Source organism: Xyrauchen texanus, chromosome 2 (assembly GCF_025860055.1).
Source record: "Xyrauchen texanus isolate HMW12.3.18 chromosome 2, RBS_HiC_50CHRs, whole genome shotgun sequence".
NCBI lineage: Eukaryota > Metazoa > Chordata > Actinopteri > Cypriniformes > Catostomidae > Xyrauchen > Xyrauchen texanus.
In genome coordinates this window covers 3,286,103-3,305,488 of record NC_068277.1, presented here as the reverse complement: position 1 = coordinate 3,305,488, position 19,386 = coordinate 3,286,103, and the positions used below count along the sequence as shown (strand labels likewise).

Genomic DNA, 19,386 nt, shown 5'->3' with positions numbered 1-19,386 from the left:
ATAATGTGGTTCTCGCTCTCGGTGGGGTGAGTTGTGCGTGGAGAATAGCATGAAGCCTTAACATATACTACGTCTCCACGGTAACGCGCTCAACAAGTCACGTGATAAGATGCACGGAGGCAACTGAGATTCGTCCTCCGCCACCCGGATTGAGTCGAGTCACTACGCCACCACGAGGACTTAGCGTGCGTTCACAAACAACGCAAAGAAAATGTTCGCTTTGGATTGCTCACGCGAGTTTGACCGCTGGATTATAAATGTGTGTTTAAACTGGCGTTCGCGTGAGTAAAGCAAGCCTGCGAGTATTCCCGCTTCTCTTCCGGAAAAGGACAGGAGGCGGGGCTTCTACGACTTGGTTCATAGTAAAGTACCAATAGCTGGAATAAAGTAGTCGCGCATATTTTCAGAACTTACCAGGAAGTCCAACTTCCTCGCTCACTTTCCTCCAAGCGACGTCTTTATTCGTCCGGTCTCTGCACATGTATGACGTCGTGTCGTACAATCCCGGGTGCCCACACACCGCTACAACAATTTATCCATTTAACCAGATTTCTTCTGCTACTACGTCAGTACATCAGTGACATCCGGACAATCTCAATGCTTTAGGCTTTCGCGACAACGTGGCATGCGGATTTTTCGCTCAAGTTGAAATATTTCAACTCACACGAATGAAGCGATTTCACGTGTTCGAGTCGCACCATTTACTTAATTCGCGCCGCCCAGCACAAATTCACGCCTATTCTTGTCTTTGCAATGACTGTGTCTGTAATCATGCCGTGCGAAACGCTCGCTTTGCGTTGTATGTGAATGCACCATTAGAGAGCATAAGGAATTGGGCATTCCAAATTGGGGAGAAAAGGAGAGAAAATCCCAAAAACTTTTTGTTTTTCTTTTTCTGAGTGATTCTAGCATTACGAATGTGACATCATCAGTCTAAACATGAAACTGAGCTTCTCATTGAAAATACTTATTACCACTATATCAGACCATGTGTATGTATAATCAAACCCCCTGCAGATAAAATGAAGTTGCGTTATGGACGTGACAAAAATGGACAGCCAATGACGTGGAGGTACAATATTATCTAATAGGCACGCTGACATACCTGCGCAGAGGGTTGACAATCTCACAGCGCAGAAGGTCCTGGGCACTTTGACTGCGCGGGTTGTTCTGAGGTCCAGTGGGCCAAAACAACAGCCAATCAAAAGAGCTGCAGCACGAGAACATACTGCGAGAGACATGATGATTATTAACAACAAACCACAATACTGCTCAACACGTTATGTACTCAGATAACTGTTTACAAGTGAGATGTTACTTTTTACAGCATTCCATCAAATGAGTAACGTTACAAATGTTACATTGTTGCTCCTTTTATCCCACAAAAAGAAACAAAGTAATGTAATTAGCTACTTCTTTGAGCGTAACGCAGCAAATCCACACTGAGACTGCTGTATGTACCTGAAGAGAGACGCGTCCAGATAGCAGGAGTTCAGGTGACCCTGAATGCCTTTCTTGAAGCCCTCGTACAGCAGACGGGCGTCCTGACCCAACACTGGAGGAGTGTTCTCATCAACACGTTTACTGCTCCAGTTAGCAAACGCTGAAACACAAGCAACATTATTATATTTGATTGACGCTGTGAATCTTATGAAACCTGTAAGAACACATCCGGCTCTAATTTAACCCCCAAATGAAAAGAGAATAGAATTATTATGTGCTTAAAGTAAATGAGACCTATTTTGAAAATTAGTTTTTGCATTGTGACATTATTTTCATTGCAATCAAGCACATTTATACGTCGAGCGCGATCTACCTGTCGATCGCAAAGGCAATAATAATACAAATAAATATAATATTTTTCCATATTTTAGTTTCTGTCTGACTTGCACTTGACGAATACATTTTGACCAGGCGAGATTTTTGTTTATTCAGTTGCCATGACAACTAGGTTTGCGCCTTCCAAGAACAGAGCGCGAAATCGCGAAGCTAGCAGTGTTTGAGACTAGCTACCAGCAGCTAATGCCCGGATTATGCAAAACTGTCTGATTCCATTCAGTGCAAATCATCAGAATAAGGTAAATGCCCTGACTATTGTAATCTATTGTGCTGTAGGTGTTTTGGGTTTAGTGTTAAAACTGAATGATATCAACATTGAACATTATTATATATTTTAATTAATTAGAAGATTAATTCCATGTAGGGATACATGCAGTAGTCCCAACAAGCATTTTTGTTTTTTAAACAAAACTGTGTTTTTTTAGTTGGTAGATCTCATTGAGTTGGTCATTTAAAAGTAGATCATCATGTAAAAAAGTGTGGGCACCCCTGGCGTACACACTGCAAAAAACGTTTTCTTAATGAATCCAGTAAAAACATCGAAATATTTTTAAAACAAGATCTATTTACTTGACTAGCAAAATGACATAACATAGTAAGTTCAGTTCAGAAATCTAACATAATGAAGACAACTTTATGCTTAAAACAAATCTGCCAGTGGGGAAAGAAAAATGAAGTTTTCCCTCTTGTTTTAAGCATAACTGTCACTAAATCTAGTTAGATTTCTGAGAAAACAAGACAGACTATCTTATGTCCTTTTGGTTGTCAAGCAAATGTAAAAGAATGTTTAGATATTTTTAGATATTTTGGAAAACAAGACAAAAATAGTCATTAAGAAAATGTTATTTTGCAGGGCAGTGATTTTCATGAAATATAGAATTAATTTGACTGCATAACAGCACAGTCGCACAGTAATATAATGATATATATAATGATATATTTTTATATCTATATCTAAATTTTTGTATCAATTCTCAACAGTCTGAAGATTCTTTCCACATTACAGTCATGAGAATGAGATTTAGTTTTTTTTAATGTTTCATTTTATTTATTTATTTTCTTTTGATTTCGGAGGACAAATGTGACCTGGAAATGTTCTATAGATATTCATTCACACACAATTTGGGGCAATGTTGACAAACTTGCATTTATAATCATAAAATGTATATTATGTATAAAAGAACATGCATGAAGGAGACATATGTGGATTGCAAACCTATGGAGTTGCAACGGTCCACTTGATTAATGGGCATTTCCGGCGCAGGAAATCTGGAGTCGTGTCTGCAGTTCCGCAGTTTGACGAACAGCCCTTTGTTGGCGGGGCAACGGAAGTGACGGTCACCAAGGTAACTGCCATCTGTGGCGGCTGACAACTCCTGGTCCTAAACAAAAACGAGTTCCCACTGTCAATAATTACCTGTAATAATGAATGCATTTACCATTACCAACAGTTAGAATGACACTTTACACACAGAACGGCACTCGCGCTTGTCTGTCGAAGATGCATCACAAAAGAAGTCTGTTGTGGGGTGAAAGGCAATTTAGCAGCTATAAGAAATGTTATTGCATGCAAACATATTTTTAAACGTTTAATGCATTTATTTAGATTTTATTCTGTTCTGTGTGATTTTTACATAATAGGTATGCAAATATGCAAATTATACATAATCAAAGGGCAGTTTACTGTTCATGCCAACCGCGAATCAACGTGTCTGGAAAACTGCTTTCACAACAAGCAAACAAACTGAACTCTGATGTCAAATGGACTCGAGTCGCACCAAAAGCTCATTTAAATCCCCTTTATTTATTCTTACTCATGTGAAACTTTTTATACTTTTGTTTTATTTCTTACCTGAAACCTACAGTTAAGCAAGATGTTACTATCTGCAAAAAAAAATAATAAAAACAATTCAGTATAGTTTCTACTGACGCTACAACACGTCATGTGGAATACATGAATGAAGTGAATTTGCGTGTTTGATTCACGCCATTCGCTTCATTCGTGCTGCCCTGTGCAATTTCACGTCTATTCACATCTTTAAATTGACTTTGTATGTAATCGTGCCAGGTGAAATGCTCGCTTCACGTTGTATGTGAACGCACCATAAGGATTAACACCTGTGGCAAATCCCCTCCAACAACTGTATTGTGTTTGCAGCATATTGAAGTTTGTGTGGGGAATAAAAACACATGTTGAATTGTTACCCGTCCCCCGCTTCCTCGAGTGATGAAAGAACCTTGACACAATAATCTATGCCAATAGTTTATTTTTACTTCTCCGTGTTCCTCTGAAAATTCTGTTTTTTTAAACTCAAGCAAGATAATGCAAATAAAAATGCAACTATATAGAAATGTCCCTCGTCAGCACATACATTGTGAATAATAATAATAAGTTATAAAAAAGCTAAATTTGGTAAATATTCAATACAGAGCATTGTAACGGAGCCAAGTCTACGTCATTTCAAAATAAGAGTCCCTGGTATGTTTCAGGCTTGTTTAGTGTTAAAAGTCCCACGTTATGCACCCAATCTTCATTCAATTTTGGTTGAAAAATAAACTACCTCAGAAAATGTTGTAGCATTCAATTAATCCATTTTAAAAACTATCGGCCGATAGTCTTTTCCAACACCTGCAAAATCCACTATCGGTCGACCTCTAAAAAGAATTGCATAAAATATAATAAAAAATACTATATTACATCATACGTACATTAAATATAAAATCAATTATATTTATTTACATTTTTATCTTATTTTTAGCCTAAACCTCAGTACATTTTATTAGATTCATCACAAATTAATATAATTTTTTTTGCAGTGTATCTTAAAACCACATACTAAATATGTCATAGAAATATTTTATCCACATATTCATGTACCAGCTCAATTCCGGCGACCGTTTCTGGGATCCCACTGATTTGTCCAATCCAGCGAATCACTCCAAAAAGGGGCGGGTCATTCACCTCCACCATAGAGCCCACCTCTAACCATGTATCAAGCTCCGCCCTTTGCTCAGCAATTGGTGGAGTGGGTAAGTTGTGAAATCCGTTAGAGGAGCGTGAATCGTCAGTGGGTGGTGACATGGGTGGGACCTGTGGCTTATTGGGCGGGACAGCTGGGGGTTTCAGGGCAGATTTGGGTGTGGTCAGGGGAGGAGGTTTCAAAGCAACTTTAGGGGCAGGGTTAGTAGAAGGCTGGAGGGCTTTTTTAGCTGTGACTAGCATGGCTGCTTGGACAAGCGGTCTGTTTGTTGATGTTATTGACTGTGAGGAGTCTTTGTTGTGAGTGGGTGATGGAGGCAGTGGGGTGGTTTTATTGGAGGGGGGAGGTTTGGGAAGCAGTTTGAGATTGCTCACTGGTGGAGGGGATCGTTCTGATCTAGTTTCTATAGAAAAAGACAAAAAATAAGTGTCGATTATAAAAGCCATTGTTTGTAAAGGCATAATGCACCAACAAATGATATCCTCACCCTGAACAAAAAAGACCTTTATACAAAATATCACATTTTGTGTACTATGGCAGAAAGACAGTCATACAGGTTTGGAACAATATAAAGAAGAGTAAATGAGGATTTTGGGGGGAACTATCACTGTAAAGCTCTGGATTGTTAAAAAGTGGTGAGCAATTGTTACCTGCAGTTATTTTGGACAGGGGTAGTAAAGCACCAAATCCAAGTGACGGGATGGAACAGAGTTTAATATTTTTACAGTATCCATCCCACGATCCAACTGGATGGTCCTAATCGCACACGCAAACAAACACAGTATATCTTTTACACGCAACAAGTCAAATCATTATAACTGGGCACAGTAAAAATCTACTGGGTGCTTTACAGAAGGGTTGTAACAATAACACATTTTTAGTAGTCGATACCAATAATACCACTGAAATTTCACAATTCTGGATCACAAATGTTGATACAACAGAAAAAAATGAATATGCATTTTTAAAACATACAATTAAAATAGTAGAGTAAACTGGTAAATGGCGCATAATGTTATTTCTCAATGTCAAGATTTCAGGTTAAAATGTAGATAAATGTATAAAGGAAAGTGAATATTTTACAGGTCAGGTGTTCACAAAAACAATTCAGAGAATTTTTTTTAGAGATTATTTATTTTCATTCTGAAACCATAAGAATTACTGTGAGTATTATTATTTTTGACAGCTATAGTTTTAAACAGTAAGATATAAAAACAAAGCTTCACATAATTTAAAATATTATGAAAAAAATTCAAATCGAGAGCCTGTGAATCAAAATCAAATCTCAGAAATCAGAATCAAATCTCAGAAATCAGAATCAAGTCAAAAGCTTGTGAATCAGAATGAAATCTCAAAAATCAGAATCAAATCAAGAGCCTGTGAATCAAAATCAAGAATCAAATCTCAAAAATCAGAACCAAATCGAGAGCCTGTGAATCAAAATCAAGAATCAAATCTCAGAAATCAGAATCAAATCGAGAGCCTGTGAATCAAAATCAAATCTCGAAATCAGAATCAAAATCAAATCTCGAAATCAGAATCAAAACTCAGAAATCAGAATCAAATCGAGAGCCTGTGAATCAAAATCAAATCTCGAAATCAGAATCAAATCGAGAGTCTGTGAATCAAAATCAAATCTCAGAAATCAGAATCAAATCAAGAGTCTGTGAATCAAAATCAAATCTCAGCAATCAGAATCAAATCGAGAGCCTGTGAATCAAAATCAAATCTCAAAATCAGAATCAAATCGAGAGTCACTGAATGAAAAAATCAAAACTCAGAAAACAGAATCAAATCGAGAGTCTGTGAATCAAAATCAAATCTCGAAATCAGAATCAAATCGAGAGCCTGTGACTCAAAATCAAATCTTGAAATCAGAATCAAATCGAGAGCCTGTGAATCAGAATCAAATCTCAGAAATCAGAATCAAATCGAGAGCCTGTGAATCAAAATCAAATCTCAGAAATCAGAATCAAATCTCAGAAATCAGAATCAAATCAAGAGTCTGTGAATCAAAATCAAATCTCGAAATCAGAATCAAATCGAGAGCCTGTGAATCAAAATCAAATCTCGAAATCAGAATCAAATCGAGAGCCTGTGAATCAAAATCAAATCTCGAAATCAGAATCATATCGAGAGCCTGTGAATCAAAATCAAATCTCGAAATCAGAATCAAATCGAGAGCCTGTGAATCAAAATCAAATCTCGAAATCAGAATCAAATCGAGTGCCTGTTAATCAAAATCAAATCTCAGAAATCAGAATAAAATCGAGAGTCTGTGAATCAAAATCAAATCTCAGAAATCAGAATCAAATCTCAGAAATCAGAATCAAATCAAGAGTCTGTGAATCAAAATCAAATCTCGAAATCAGAATCAAATCTCAGAAATCAGAATCAAATCAAGAGTCTTTGAATCAAAATCAAATCTCGAAATCAGAATCAAATCTCAGAAATCAGAATCAAATCGAGAGCCTGTGAATCAAAATCAAATCTCAGAAATCAGAATCAAATCGAGAGCCTGTGAATCAAAATCACATCTCAGAAATCAGAATCAAATCTCAGAAATCAGAATCAAATCAAGTGCCTGTGAATCAAAATCAAATCTCGAAATCAGAATCAAATGGAGAGCCTGTGAATCAAAATCAAATCTCGAAATCAGAATCAAATCTCAGAAATCAGAATCAAATCGAGAGCCTGTGAATCAAAATCAAATCTCGAAATCAGAATCAAATCAAGAGCTTGTGAATCAAAATCAAATCTCGAAATCAGAATCAAATCAAGAGTCTGTGAATCAAAATCAAATCTCAGAAATCAGAATCAAATCTCGAAATCAGAATCAAATCAAGAGCTTGTGAATCAAAATCAAATCTCGAAATCAGAATCAAATCAAGAGTCTGTGAATCAAAATCAAATCTCAGAAATCAGAATCAAATCTCAGAAATCAGAATCAAATCGAGAGCCTGTGAATCAAAATCAAATCTCGAAATCAGAATCAAATCAAGAGCCTGTGAATCAAAATCAAATATCGAAATCAGAATCAAATCGAGTGCCTGTTAATCAAAATCAAATCTCAGAAATCAGAATCAAATCGAGAGTCTGTGAATCAAAATCAAATCTCAGAAATCAGAATCAAATCTCAGAAATCAGAATCAAATCAAGAGTCTGTGAATCAAAATCAAATCTCGAAATCAGAATCAAATCTCAGAAATCAGAATCAAATCGAGAGCCTGTGAATCAAAATCAAATATCATAAATCAAAATCAGAATCAAATCGAGAGCCTGTGAATCAGAATCAAATCTCGAAATCAGAATCAAATCGAGAGCCTGTGAATCAAAATCAAATCTCAGAAATCAGAATCAAATCTCAGAAATCAGAATCAAATCAAGTGCCTGTGAATCAAAATAAAATCTCGAAATCAGAATCAAATCTCAGAAATCAGAATCAAATCGAGAGCCTGTGAATCAAAATCAAATCTCGAAATCAGAATCAAATCAAGAGCTTGTGAATCAAAATCAAATCTCGAAATCAGAATCAAATCAAGAGTCTGTGAATCAAAATCAAATCTCAGAAATCAGAATCAAATCTCGAAATCAGAATCAAATCAAGAGCTTGTGAATCAAAATCAAATCTTGAAATCAGAATCAAATCAAGAGTCTGTGAATCAAAATCAAATCTCAGCAATCAGAATCAAATCTCGAAATCAGAAACAAATTGAGAGCCTGTGAATCAAAATCAAATCTCAGAAATCAAAATCAAATCTCAGAAATCAGAATCAAATCTCAGAAATCAGAATCAAATTGAGAGTCTGTGAATCAAAATCAAATCTCAGAAATCAGAATCAATTTGAGAGCTTGTGAATCAAAATCGAATAAAATCAGGAAATATGTATCAATTCCCAGCCCCATGTTTTAGATGGAGTACTGCATGTCACACCGCAGGACATTTCTAAAACTATATTCATGTGTACAGAACTGTGAAATGTAATTAGTATTAGCATCGTCTACTGAAATCTGTGATCAATCAAGATTCAACAGCTTCACACATTTACAATAAGTTCATTTGAGTTTGCAATATTGAACACTCACCAGTAAAACTCCCACATACACACCGGTGGAGGTCCGACCTGGCAGGGGCCCGCAGAACTGTACAGTCCCGTGGTGGATCGACTCATCCTGCGTGAAACAGACTCGCTGTCCGACGGCGAGCGGAGGTGGAGAGCAGGGAGCCGGGTTGGAATCGGCAGAGCGTGACAGGATGTTCACTGGAGTCTGGTTGTGGGTTTGGTTTATGTTATTAGATGGTGTTTGGATTTGTTGTTGATGGCGATCTTGGTCACCTGAACTACCACCTCTTGATGATCGAGGGAGGGTAAGCTCATTGGCAGCGAGGATGAGACCACAGTACTCTGGACAAGTGAAGAACTGATGCCCTTTATAGTTGCCATTAGATTTGCCCCTGCCTGCGGCCCATCCCTAAAACAGACAGAAGAGTGGCTTAATTGATATATTTCTACTCCTGTATATGGGGGTAAAAACTAAAAAAAGCTGCATACCAAGGTCACGTCCACACTAGGGTGTTTCTACCACTTCAGGCACTTTCATGTTCCAGGGGTTGATTTTTATTAAAACAAACTAATGAGGGCCACATTAAAACATATTTGTATTGGGCGCCATTTCAAGATGTAAATGTCAAACTATGCATAAAGTGTGTCAATATTATTTAATTTTGTGTATTTAGGATACATGTAATAATGTAAAAATGTCACTAAAACGATGCATCATAGAAGGAAACATAATTCTGCTAAAAAGTCCTTTTGGACAGTCTTCGTTTCAGTGTCATGTTTTAAATTATAAGTTCATATTTTATTAATACTGACAAATCTTGCATGAATACAGGATGGTTTCAAACTCATTTCACAGTTTGATGGAGCTCACAAGCAATGTTAGCAAATCTGATGGTGTTGACAAAATAATCATATCTTGCATATCACACATATATCATTATTCAGTTCTGCTAGTTACTAACATGACCTGTATCAAATATGGGGAATTATCTAAAAATTACTAAATGTTTCTTTAGAATTAGATAATGATTCTCTCCTGAATCTGAAGAAACATATTCAGTGATTTACAAAACCTTTAAACAAAGTAACATGTAATAACTATAATAAGCATCTATAAGTGTCTGTGTGCTTCTATAACTGTCTGTGTGCATCTATAGCTGTCTGTGTGCATCTATAGCTGTCTGTGTGAATCTATAACTGTCTGTGTGCATCTATAACTGTCTGTGTGCATCTATAACTGTCTGTGTGAATCTAGAACTGTCTGTGTGCATCTATAGCTGTCTGTGTGCATCTATAACTGTCTGTGTACACCTACAACTGTCTGTGTACATCTAGAACTGTCTGTGTGCATCTATAGCTGTCTGTGTGCATCTATAGCTGTCTGTGTGCATCTATAACTGTCTGTGTGCATCTATAACTGTCTGTGTGCTTCTATAACTGTCTGTGTACACCTATAACTGTCTGTGTGCATCTATAACTGTCTGTGTGCATCTATAACTGTCTGTGTGCTTCTATAACTGTCTGTGTGCTTCTATAACTGTCTGTGTGCACCTATAACTGTCTGTGTGCATCTATAACTGTCTGTGTGCTTCTATAACTGTCTGTGTGCTTCTATAACTGTCTGTGTGCATCTAGAACTGTCTGTGTGCATCTAGAACTGTCTGTATGCATCTAGAACTGTCCTGTGTACATCTAGAACTGTCTGTGTGCATCAATAACTGTCTGTGTGCATCTATAACAGTCCTGTGTACATCTATAACTGTCTGTGTGCATCAATAACTGTCTGTGTGCATCTATAACAGTCCTGTGTACATCAATAACTGTCTGTGTGCACCTATAACTGTCTGTGTGCATCTATAACTGTCTGTGTACATCTATAACTGTCTGTGTGCATCTATAACTGTCTGTGTACATCTATAACGACTCGGTTACTAACGTAACCTCGGTTCCCTGAGAGGAGGGAACGAGTATTGCGTAAGTAGCTTACGCTATGGGAAAACTCAGTTTCTCGAGAAATATTGAAGTCTTTATGTAAAATGCATTGCAGCTGCACAGCAGACAGTAATGAGCGAGGCAGCTCGGTCATTGGCTGTGCTGCGGCAACTGCTCGAACCAATGACGGGCGACTCGGGTTTCGCGCGCTCAGAGCCCGCCGAAATTAGCATAGCCAGGCTATATAATGGGCACCCCGTCATACGAGTTCCTTTAGGTTCAATCGACTGAAGCGAACTGACCAAGCACAAGCACGGCAGCTTATGCAATACTCGTTCCCTCCTCTCAGGGAACCGAGGTTACGTTAGTAACCGAGTCGTTCCCTATCGAGAGGTCTCTCCTATTGCGTAAGTAGCTTACGCTATGGGAACACCATGTAAAACGCCGTGCGTGCTGACTTCGCTCTATGAAGCCAGAGGCAGATGCCTGAGCCTTAAAGCAAAGTGATTATTCCACGAGCCGCCAACGGCGAGCTACATAATGGGATAGTATAGAGCGCCCTTCCAAGGTGGTCCATGGTGGGGTGCTCATAGTACAAACACAGGCACATATCTTATGTACTGAGTTTTCTATGTGCTGATATGCATAAAAAATCCTTTAAGTCAGTCAGAGACGGACCTTGTAAGGGAGGAGATAATGCTCAGCATATACATACTCCAGTCCATTCTACAGTCAGGCTGATAGAATGTTGGAATGCATTTTTCTATGTACTGGCATGCATAAAAAACCCTCTAAGTCGGTCAGAGACGGACCTTATAAGGGAGGAGATAATGCTCAGCATATACATACTCCAGTCCATTCTACAGTCAGGCTGATAGAATGTTGGAATGCATTGAGGGGACCTGTAGGTTATAAAACCTGATAAATGTCGAAGGCGAGACCCAGCCCGCCGCCGCACAAATATCTTAAATGGGTATTGACCCACTTGACCAAGCCCACGAGGAGGCCATGCTCCTCGTAGAGTGAGCTCTGACGCCTAAGGGGCATTGAAGGCCCTTGGCTTCATAAGCTGGCGCTATAGCATCCACTATCCAGCGCGATATTCTTTGCTTTGAGACTGCGAGACCTTTAGTGCGGCCGCCAAAGCATACGAATAATTGTTCCGTCTGTCTGAACAGGGCAGAACGTTCCAAATATACTCTGAGCGCCCTGACCGGGCAGAGTAAATTAGCGTCGCTTTCGCCTGCTGGGGACAATAGCGCTGCCAGAGATATCACCTGTGCTCTGAAGGGTGTGGAGAGCACTTTAGGAATATACCCGTGCTTTGGCCTAAGGACAACTCTGCAGTCGTTAGGTCCAAATTCCAGGCAAGCAGCGTTGATGACAGCGTGCAGGTCACCCACTCTCTTGACTGAAGCGAAGCCAGCAAGAGCGCAGTTTTGCTGTTTAAGGTGCACGGTTCGGAGAGGTTCTAACGGGGCACTCTTGAGTGCGTCCAGGACCTTGGCCAGGTCCCAGATCGGCACCGAGGGGGGGGCGAGGAGGGTTCATCCTCCTAGTGCCTCTTAGGAAATGAATGATTAGATCGTTTTTCCCTAATGAATGTCCTTTATCAGGATTGTGCGACGCGCTATGGCAGCCACATAGACTTTGAGCGTGGAGGGTGTGCGACCCGCCTCCAGCAGCTCTTGCAAAAAGGCGAGTACACTTGGTATCTCACACGATTTGGGGTTCAAGCTCTTGGTATCACACCAGTCACTGAACACTTTCCACTTTTGGGCATATAAGCCTCGTAGAGGGTGCTCGCGCCTCAGTGATGGTTCTCAAAACTCCACTGGGGAGGTTCTCGGAATCTGTTGAGGGGCCATGCATGGAGGGCCCTCCATAGAGTGCAGGGAGCTCAACCTAAGTCCACCCTGGCGATTTATATACTGAAACTACCGTCATGTTGTCCGCTCGGACCAGGACGCGTTCGCTTTTCAGGTACGGAAGCAGGGCTCTGAGAGCCAAGGCGACCGCCTTCATTTCCAGACAGTTTATATGTAGGCGCTTTTCCGGTTTGACCAAAAGCCGGAGACAGGCCTGCCCTCGTAAAGGGCCCCCATCCTATTTTGGAGGCATCTGTCGTGATCATTTTTCTCCGCGTGTTCACGCCCAGACTCACGCCGGTTTGATACCAGTTGATGGCTTTCCAGGGCGCCAGGGCTTTTATACAGCCGTGATTCGCTCTGATCAAAAAGTGGCCCGAGCGCCACGCGTGAGTGGGGACACGGCTCTTGAGCCAGCGCTGGAGAGGACGCATGTGCAACAATCCTAGCTGGAGTACAGCTGATGCCGAGGCCATGAGACCGAAGCATTCTTTGAAATCGTTTGACGGGCGCTACGCCTTTCTGAATGATGTTGCAAGGCGCCGAATAGAGAGCGCGCTCTGATGAGAGGCGCGCTGTCATCTGCACTGAGTCTAGCACTATTCCCAGAAGAGATATTCTGGTTGGGGGATAGCACGCTCTTTGCAAAATTGATTCTCAGACCCAGGCATTCTAGATGGCTGATAATCCAAGATCTGTGCGTCGTTAACTGACCCTCTGATTGTGCTATGATTAGCCAATCGTCGAGGTAATTCAGTATTCGCGACTCCCGCTGTCTCAGGGGGAAAGTGCCGCGTCCATACATTTCGTGAATGTACGGGGGGCCAATGATAGGCCGAATGGTAGTACTGTGTACTGGTATGACTGTCCCTCGAAAGTGAATCTCAGAAAAGGCCTGTGATGAGGCGCTATCGGAATGTAAAAGTAAATCACTTTCAAATCCACTGATAGAAACCAACCCCCGGGGCGAACTTGCGCGAGGATATGTTTGGTTGTTAACATTCTGAACGAGCGAATCATAAAAGCTTTGTTCAGATGTCTGAGATCTAGGATGGGGCGGAGGCCACCGTCCTTTTTCGGGACGAGAAAATAGCGGCTGTAAAAACCTGCCTCGCTCATAGAGGGAGGAACAGTTTCTATAGCACCCTTCTCTATCAGTTCGAGCACCTCGGTGCGTAGAACATGTGACACATCTTTCCTCACTTTCGTCTCGATCACCGCTGAAAAGCGGGGTGGTCTGCGAGCGAATTGAAGTGAGTAACCGTGTTTTATTATGTTCAAAACCCATTTTGGCATGTTGGGGATTTTTTCCCAGGCTTTTGCTCGCACAGATATGGGCTGAATGTTGGCTGGGGGCGTGTCGCAGTGACGTATGGGCCCCACCGGCAAATTGCCTTGTGCTAACACTGAGTTTACAGCTCCCAGAGGCGCAGGTGCGTGCTGAGCAGCAGTGTTGAGTGCCGAGTGCAGGGATGCGTGTGAGCTTACAGGCACGCACGCTATCTCCGTAATGCTCGCATCGTGAGCTGGAGAAATGTTTGAAACTGTATAGACAGTGTTTACAGGTGGGGGTGCATACATTGTAATAGGCACGCGCGCCACTTTCATAAAGCTTCCCGCTCTTAGCGGGAGTTTCTGGCTCAGCGTCGCATCTGTGATGCTTGCGGCATGAGACAGAGAACTGTTTGAAACTGTATGTGCAGCTTATGGGTGGGGGTGCATCTACTGTAGTAGGCAGCGCGCCACTTTCATAAAGCCTCCGCCATGGGCGGAGTGTTTTTGGCCATGCATACAGTGTTTGTAACTGTGGGAATGCGCACTTTAGTGTGGACACGTGACCTCTTAGTAACACGGGCAGGAAATGTGCTAACACTGAGCTTACAGCTCTCAGAGGCGCTGGCGCGCTGAGCAGCTGTGTTGATTGCCGAGTGCAGGGGTGCGTGTGAGATTACAGGCACGCCGCTATCTCCGTGAATGCTCGCAGTCGGAGAAATGTTTGAAACTGTATAGACAGTGTTTACAGGTGGGGGTGCATACATTGTAATAGGCACGCCGCCACTTTCATAAAGCTTCCCGCTCTTAGCTGGAGTTTCTGGCTCACGCGTCACATCTGTGATGCTCGCGACATGAGCCCGAGAATTGTTTGAAACTGTATGGGCAGCGCTTATGGGTGGGGGTGCATATACTGTAGTAGGCACGCCGCCACTTACATAAAGCCTCCGCTCAGCGGCGGGTGTTTTTGGTCATGCATACAGTGTTTGTAACTGTGGGAGTGCGACTTTAGTGTGGACACGTGACCCTTAGTGACACAGGCAGAAAATGTGCTAACACTGAGCTTACAGCTCTCAGAGGCGCGGGCGCGCGCTGAACAGCTTTGTTGAGTGCAGGGGTGCGTGTGAGATTACAGGCACGCGCGCTATCTCCGTAATGCTCGCAGCAAGAGCCGAGCGAGTTCTGTGACTGGCCCATTGACTGCTGTACAGACATTTCCAGCCGCCTGTAAGGGGACTGGGTAATGTTTTACACGTTTTGCTTGCTGCAGTGAAGAGTTCAGCGAACTCTCTTACCGTGCTGGTGCCCGTGCTCGTGTCCGCTAATGTCGACGGCGCGGGGTCGAAGGCCGAGCCCGGCCAGTCGTCGGATGCAGCGCCAATTGGAAAGGCTGTCATCCTTTTCACCGTCGCCCCTGGCGCGCCGAACGAAATGAGACCCACCGCTCTGTTGGAGGGGTGCTGGTCCGTCTGCGTGGAATTGGACTGGCGGCGGGAGTTCTCGGTGGTGGTGAAGCACGCGGGACTGGCCCGGCGTGACGTCACTGAAGTCCGCGTGCTCTGGCGGCCTCCGTGAGCGGCGCTTTTTTCTTGCGCTGCTCGAACAGAGGGACGGCAACACGGTGGTAGCAGGCTCGTTCGCGGCGAGGCGGCGAGCAGCGCTGCTCGTTGAGGCCCAGGGAGTCACATTCGGGCATCCGCCGAAGTGAAAGCAGCTTCTGCGTGGTCAGGTCCCAGGCAGCGAGTGCAGAAGGCCTCTGCACGAGGCGCAGGTCGAAGGCATTTGGAACAACGCCTCGAATTTGCTCTTTTACTAAATACAAAAAGTGTCGCAAAGGCGAACACTTGCAAAGTAGCTTATTAAAAAGGATATAGTGATGCGCGCTGGATGGCGTAGCAGAAGGCTTCGAAGGCGGCTGAAGGCGCCGGCGTCCTCTTAGCAGTCCTGCTGTAGGCTTGTCAACGGCAGGCTAAAGACTCCAACAATCCGGAGGATCCAGCGAAGAGGAGGTCTTCGCTGAAGGAGATTAAATCTAAAGGAACTCGTATGACGGGTGCCCATTATATAGCCTGGCTATGCTAATTTCGGGCGGGCTCTGAGCCGCTGAACGCGAGGCGTCGCCCATTGGTCGCACGCTCAGAGTCGCCCCGTCATTGGTTCGAGCAGTTGCCGCAGCACAGCCAATGACCGAGCTGCCTCGCTCATTACTGTCTGCTGTGCAGCTGCAATGCGTTTTACATAAAGACTTCAATATTTCTAATAAGCTACTTACGCAATAGGAGAGACCTCTCGATAGGGAACTGTCTGTGTGCACCTATAACTGTCTGTGTGCATCTATAACAGTCCTGTGTACATCTATAACTGTCTGTGTGCATCAATAACTGTCTGTGTACACCTATAACTGTCTGTGTGCATCTATAACTGTCTGTGTACATCAATAACTGTCTGTGTGCACCTATAACTGTCTGTGTGCACCTATAACTGTCTGTGTGCATCTATAACCGTCCTGTGTACATCTATAGCTGTCTGTGTACATCTATAACTGTCTGTGTGCATCAATAACTGTCTGTGTACACCTATAACTTAACTGTCTGTGTACACCTATAACTGTCTGTGTGCATCTATAACTGTCTGTGTACATCTATAACTGTCTGTGTGCATCTATAACTGTCTGTGTACACCTATAACTGTCTGTGTGCATCTATAACTGTCCTGTGTGCATCTATAACTGTCTGTGTGCATCTATAACTATCTGTGTGCTTCTATAACTGTCTGTGTGCATCTATAACTGTCTGTGTGCATCTATAACTGTCTGTGTGCTTCTATAACTGTCTGTGTGCATCTATAACTGTCTGTGTGCATCAATAACTGTCTGTGTGCTTCTATAACTGTCTGTGCAGACAAATTGTAGACTCATTGTCTAGACGTAGAACACAGGCTAAATATAGAAAATTACTCAAAAGCTTATCGTTGAGTTTTTTATCACGATAAATATTGATATAGTTTTGTCGCCCAGCCCTAGACAGAAGCAATAGATAGAAGAACTGTGACAAATTCTGCAAGAAGCTTGAACAGCCAACAACCAATAAAAACTGTGTGCAGGTGTATCTAGAGGAAATGGTGCCATTTTAAAGGTAAAGGTGGTCACACCGAATATTGATTTAGCTTTATGTTTACTGGACTTTGTATGACATTAAGTGATAAATGAACAATATTTATGGCATTATTTTTGAAAACATCCACACTAAGAAACATTTTTCACAAGTGCCTAAAACTTTTACACTGTACTATATATATATATATATATATATATATATATATATATATATATATATATATATAAATATAAATTAAATGGAGCTTTTGTGAAATATGGAGCGCTGACTCTGATATTGATTGAATTTTTAAAGTTTGTAATATCTGAGGTTTTTCACAAAAAGTAGGGACAGAATTGTAAAACCTTAAGAAACTGAAATTAACATAGTAAATTAGCCTAGTAAAAATCTTTCTTATATGCATATTATTTTTTTAAGGTTTAATACATATACAGCAATCTATGTGAAGTACTAAGTTATGGAAAATTGAAAATATGTGTTTAGAACATTTCTAGTACACATATCCAAGTCATTTTAACCATTTAATCGGCGTCTCTTGACTTACCTTTAGCTGAACGCCAAAATAAATGGCAGAACTTCCTCTCGTCAAGGGGCCGCGGTAACGAAGCTCCGCCTCTGCAAGCTCTGCTGATTGGTTCCAGAACACCAACACTTCTGAGCCCAGCGGTAAAGCAGCCAATCGGTTCAAGCGCTGCGGTCTGGTCAGGAGCTTGAGACGGATGTCAAGATCCAGGACAGGTTCAAGAAGACCAGCGAGATCAGCAGGTACATCACTGAGCACCTGTTTGTCAATCTTCACCACAGATCCATTATCAATCACCTGGGATAAACAAAAATGGAATCGAATATGTCCTTCGAAGTCCAAAAAGAGCAGCAAATGACTAAAATTTCAGTCTTTCTCCTCACACACTAAGCTATCTCATGGCACATTTGAAATAAGCACAACAAATCTTCTTTTATGGTGGACCAAATTATTTATTTATAACATTGGCAGACTTGGTCCTCCATAGCTTTCTTCTTTTGCTTTCCACAAGAGAATGAAAGTCAGTTTTGGAAAATGAGAGCGAGTAAATGATGACAAAATGTGTGAATATGTGTGCTCTTCGCTTACTTTCACCCACAGGTAATCTCCTCGTCCACCCCTATCGCCTCCTCCCTCCTGTTCTTGGCATAGTTGCCCCCTCTGCAGGCGAATGGTTCCTTCCAGGTGGTCCTGCACTTTATGGTCGGAAGCAACCACGTACATTTTCTGGGGGCGTCGCCTCCTATTGTGATGCGCGCCGGCGGACATGATCGGAACACCTCGAAACCTGCGTCAATACACAACTAAACTTGTTTAACGAAAAAAATAATAACATTAGATATATTTCCTGTATGATACATTAAAACACGACATACTAACGGAAATAACGCATTATACTTGACGCGTTGGATACAATACAATAATTCTATAACCTAGTTATTAACCAGAAAAGCTAAGTTTGAGTGTTATTCGCTTTTAATTTAAGCATTAAAAACAAAGTGCATAAGCTCAAAGTGTGCCAGTGGCATTTCCTGCTGTATAAACCTGAATAGCAACTGCTGGTGATTTAAAATAGGTTTTAACATCGCTTTGAAAATAAACACATAGAAACACACAATAACCAAACGGAACTTTGACTTACCGACAATATCATCACCTTGGTTTAAAGTGCGATACTTTATCGCTCCGAGTCCGAAAACACAATTATGCCCCACTTAAACCAAAACAGGAAGCGAGATGATGGACAGCCGTGCCGACCAATCAGATGCTAGAAAAGTTTGACCAGCGAAGAGTCAGACCACGGGATGGGCGTGGCTTCGTGGGTGTGTGGGCGGGGCTCGCTTCCGAGGGAAATTCCACTGTTGGTTTTCATTTTGGAAATGAACAAATTTCTTATTTTCGACTGAATGAGAAGTCCACTTATCTGAGATTAGACGTATAATCTTTCATGATAACATCTTAAGTGATAAATAGTTCTATAATATCTATTAAAAGTGCCCCTTTTCATTTTAGATGTTGGTTTATGCTCTTGTCAGTTATACTTTCCTCGTCACATCGATTTTGAAAGTGGAAACGACAACAAACAACTGCTTTTTAAAAAAAAAAAAAAAAAAAAAAAATATATATATATATATATATATATATATATATATATATATATATATATATATATATATATATATATATATATATAATAACTAAATATATATAGACATTAATTAAATATACAAACTGTTAAAAGTACATAAACAAATAATTTAGTTAATAAATAAAAATATCCATACACAAGTG

General features: G+C 41.3%; 1 protein-coding gene across 1 annotated transcript in view; it reads right to left on the bottom strand.

Annotated features, from left to right (window-relative positions):
• LOC127617262 (ubiquitin carboxyl-terminal hydrolase CYLD-like) overlaps positions 1 to 18,873 on the bottom strand; it is a 24,329-nt gene extending 5,456 nt beyond the window's left edge. The window contains exons 1-9 of the mRNA XM_052089209.1: positions 18,737 to 18,873; positions 18,184 to 18,382; positions 17,617 to 17,892; positions 8,907 to 9,293; positions 5,471 to 5,576; positions 4,718 to 5,223; positions 3,056 to 3,221; positions 1,462 to 1,603; positions 1,106 to 1,228 (exon numbers count right to left, since the gene is read on the bottom strand). Coding sequence (XP_051945169.1) covers positions 1,106 to 1,228; positions 1,462 to 1,603; positions 3,056 to 3,221; positions 4,718 to 5,223; positions 5,471 to 5,576; positions 8,907 to 9,293; positions 17,617 to 17,892; positions 18,184 to 18,363 — 1,886 coding nt within the window. The 5' untranslated portion in view covers positions 18,364 to 18,382; positions 18,737 to 18,873. The remainder of the gene's footprint in view (positions 1 to 1,105; positions 1,229 to 1,461; positions 1,604 to 3,055; positions 3,222 to 4,717; positions 5,224 to 5,470; positions 5,577 to 8,906; positions 9,294 to 17,616; positions 17,893 to 18,183; positions 18,383 to 18,736) is intronic.
• Between the last annotated feature and the right edge of the window lie 513 nt (positions 18,874 to 19,386).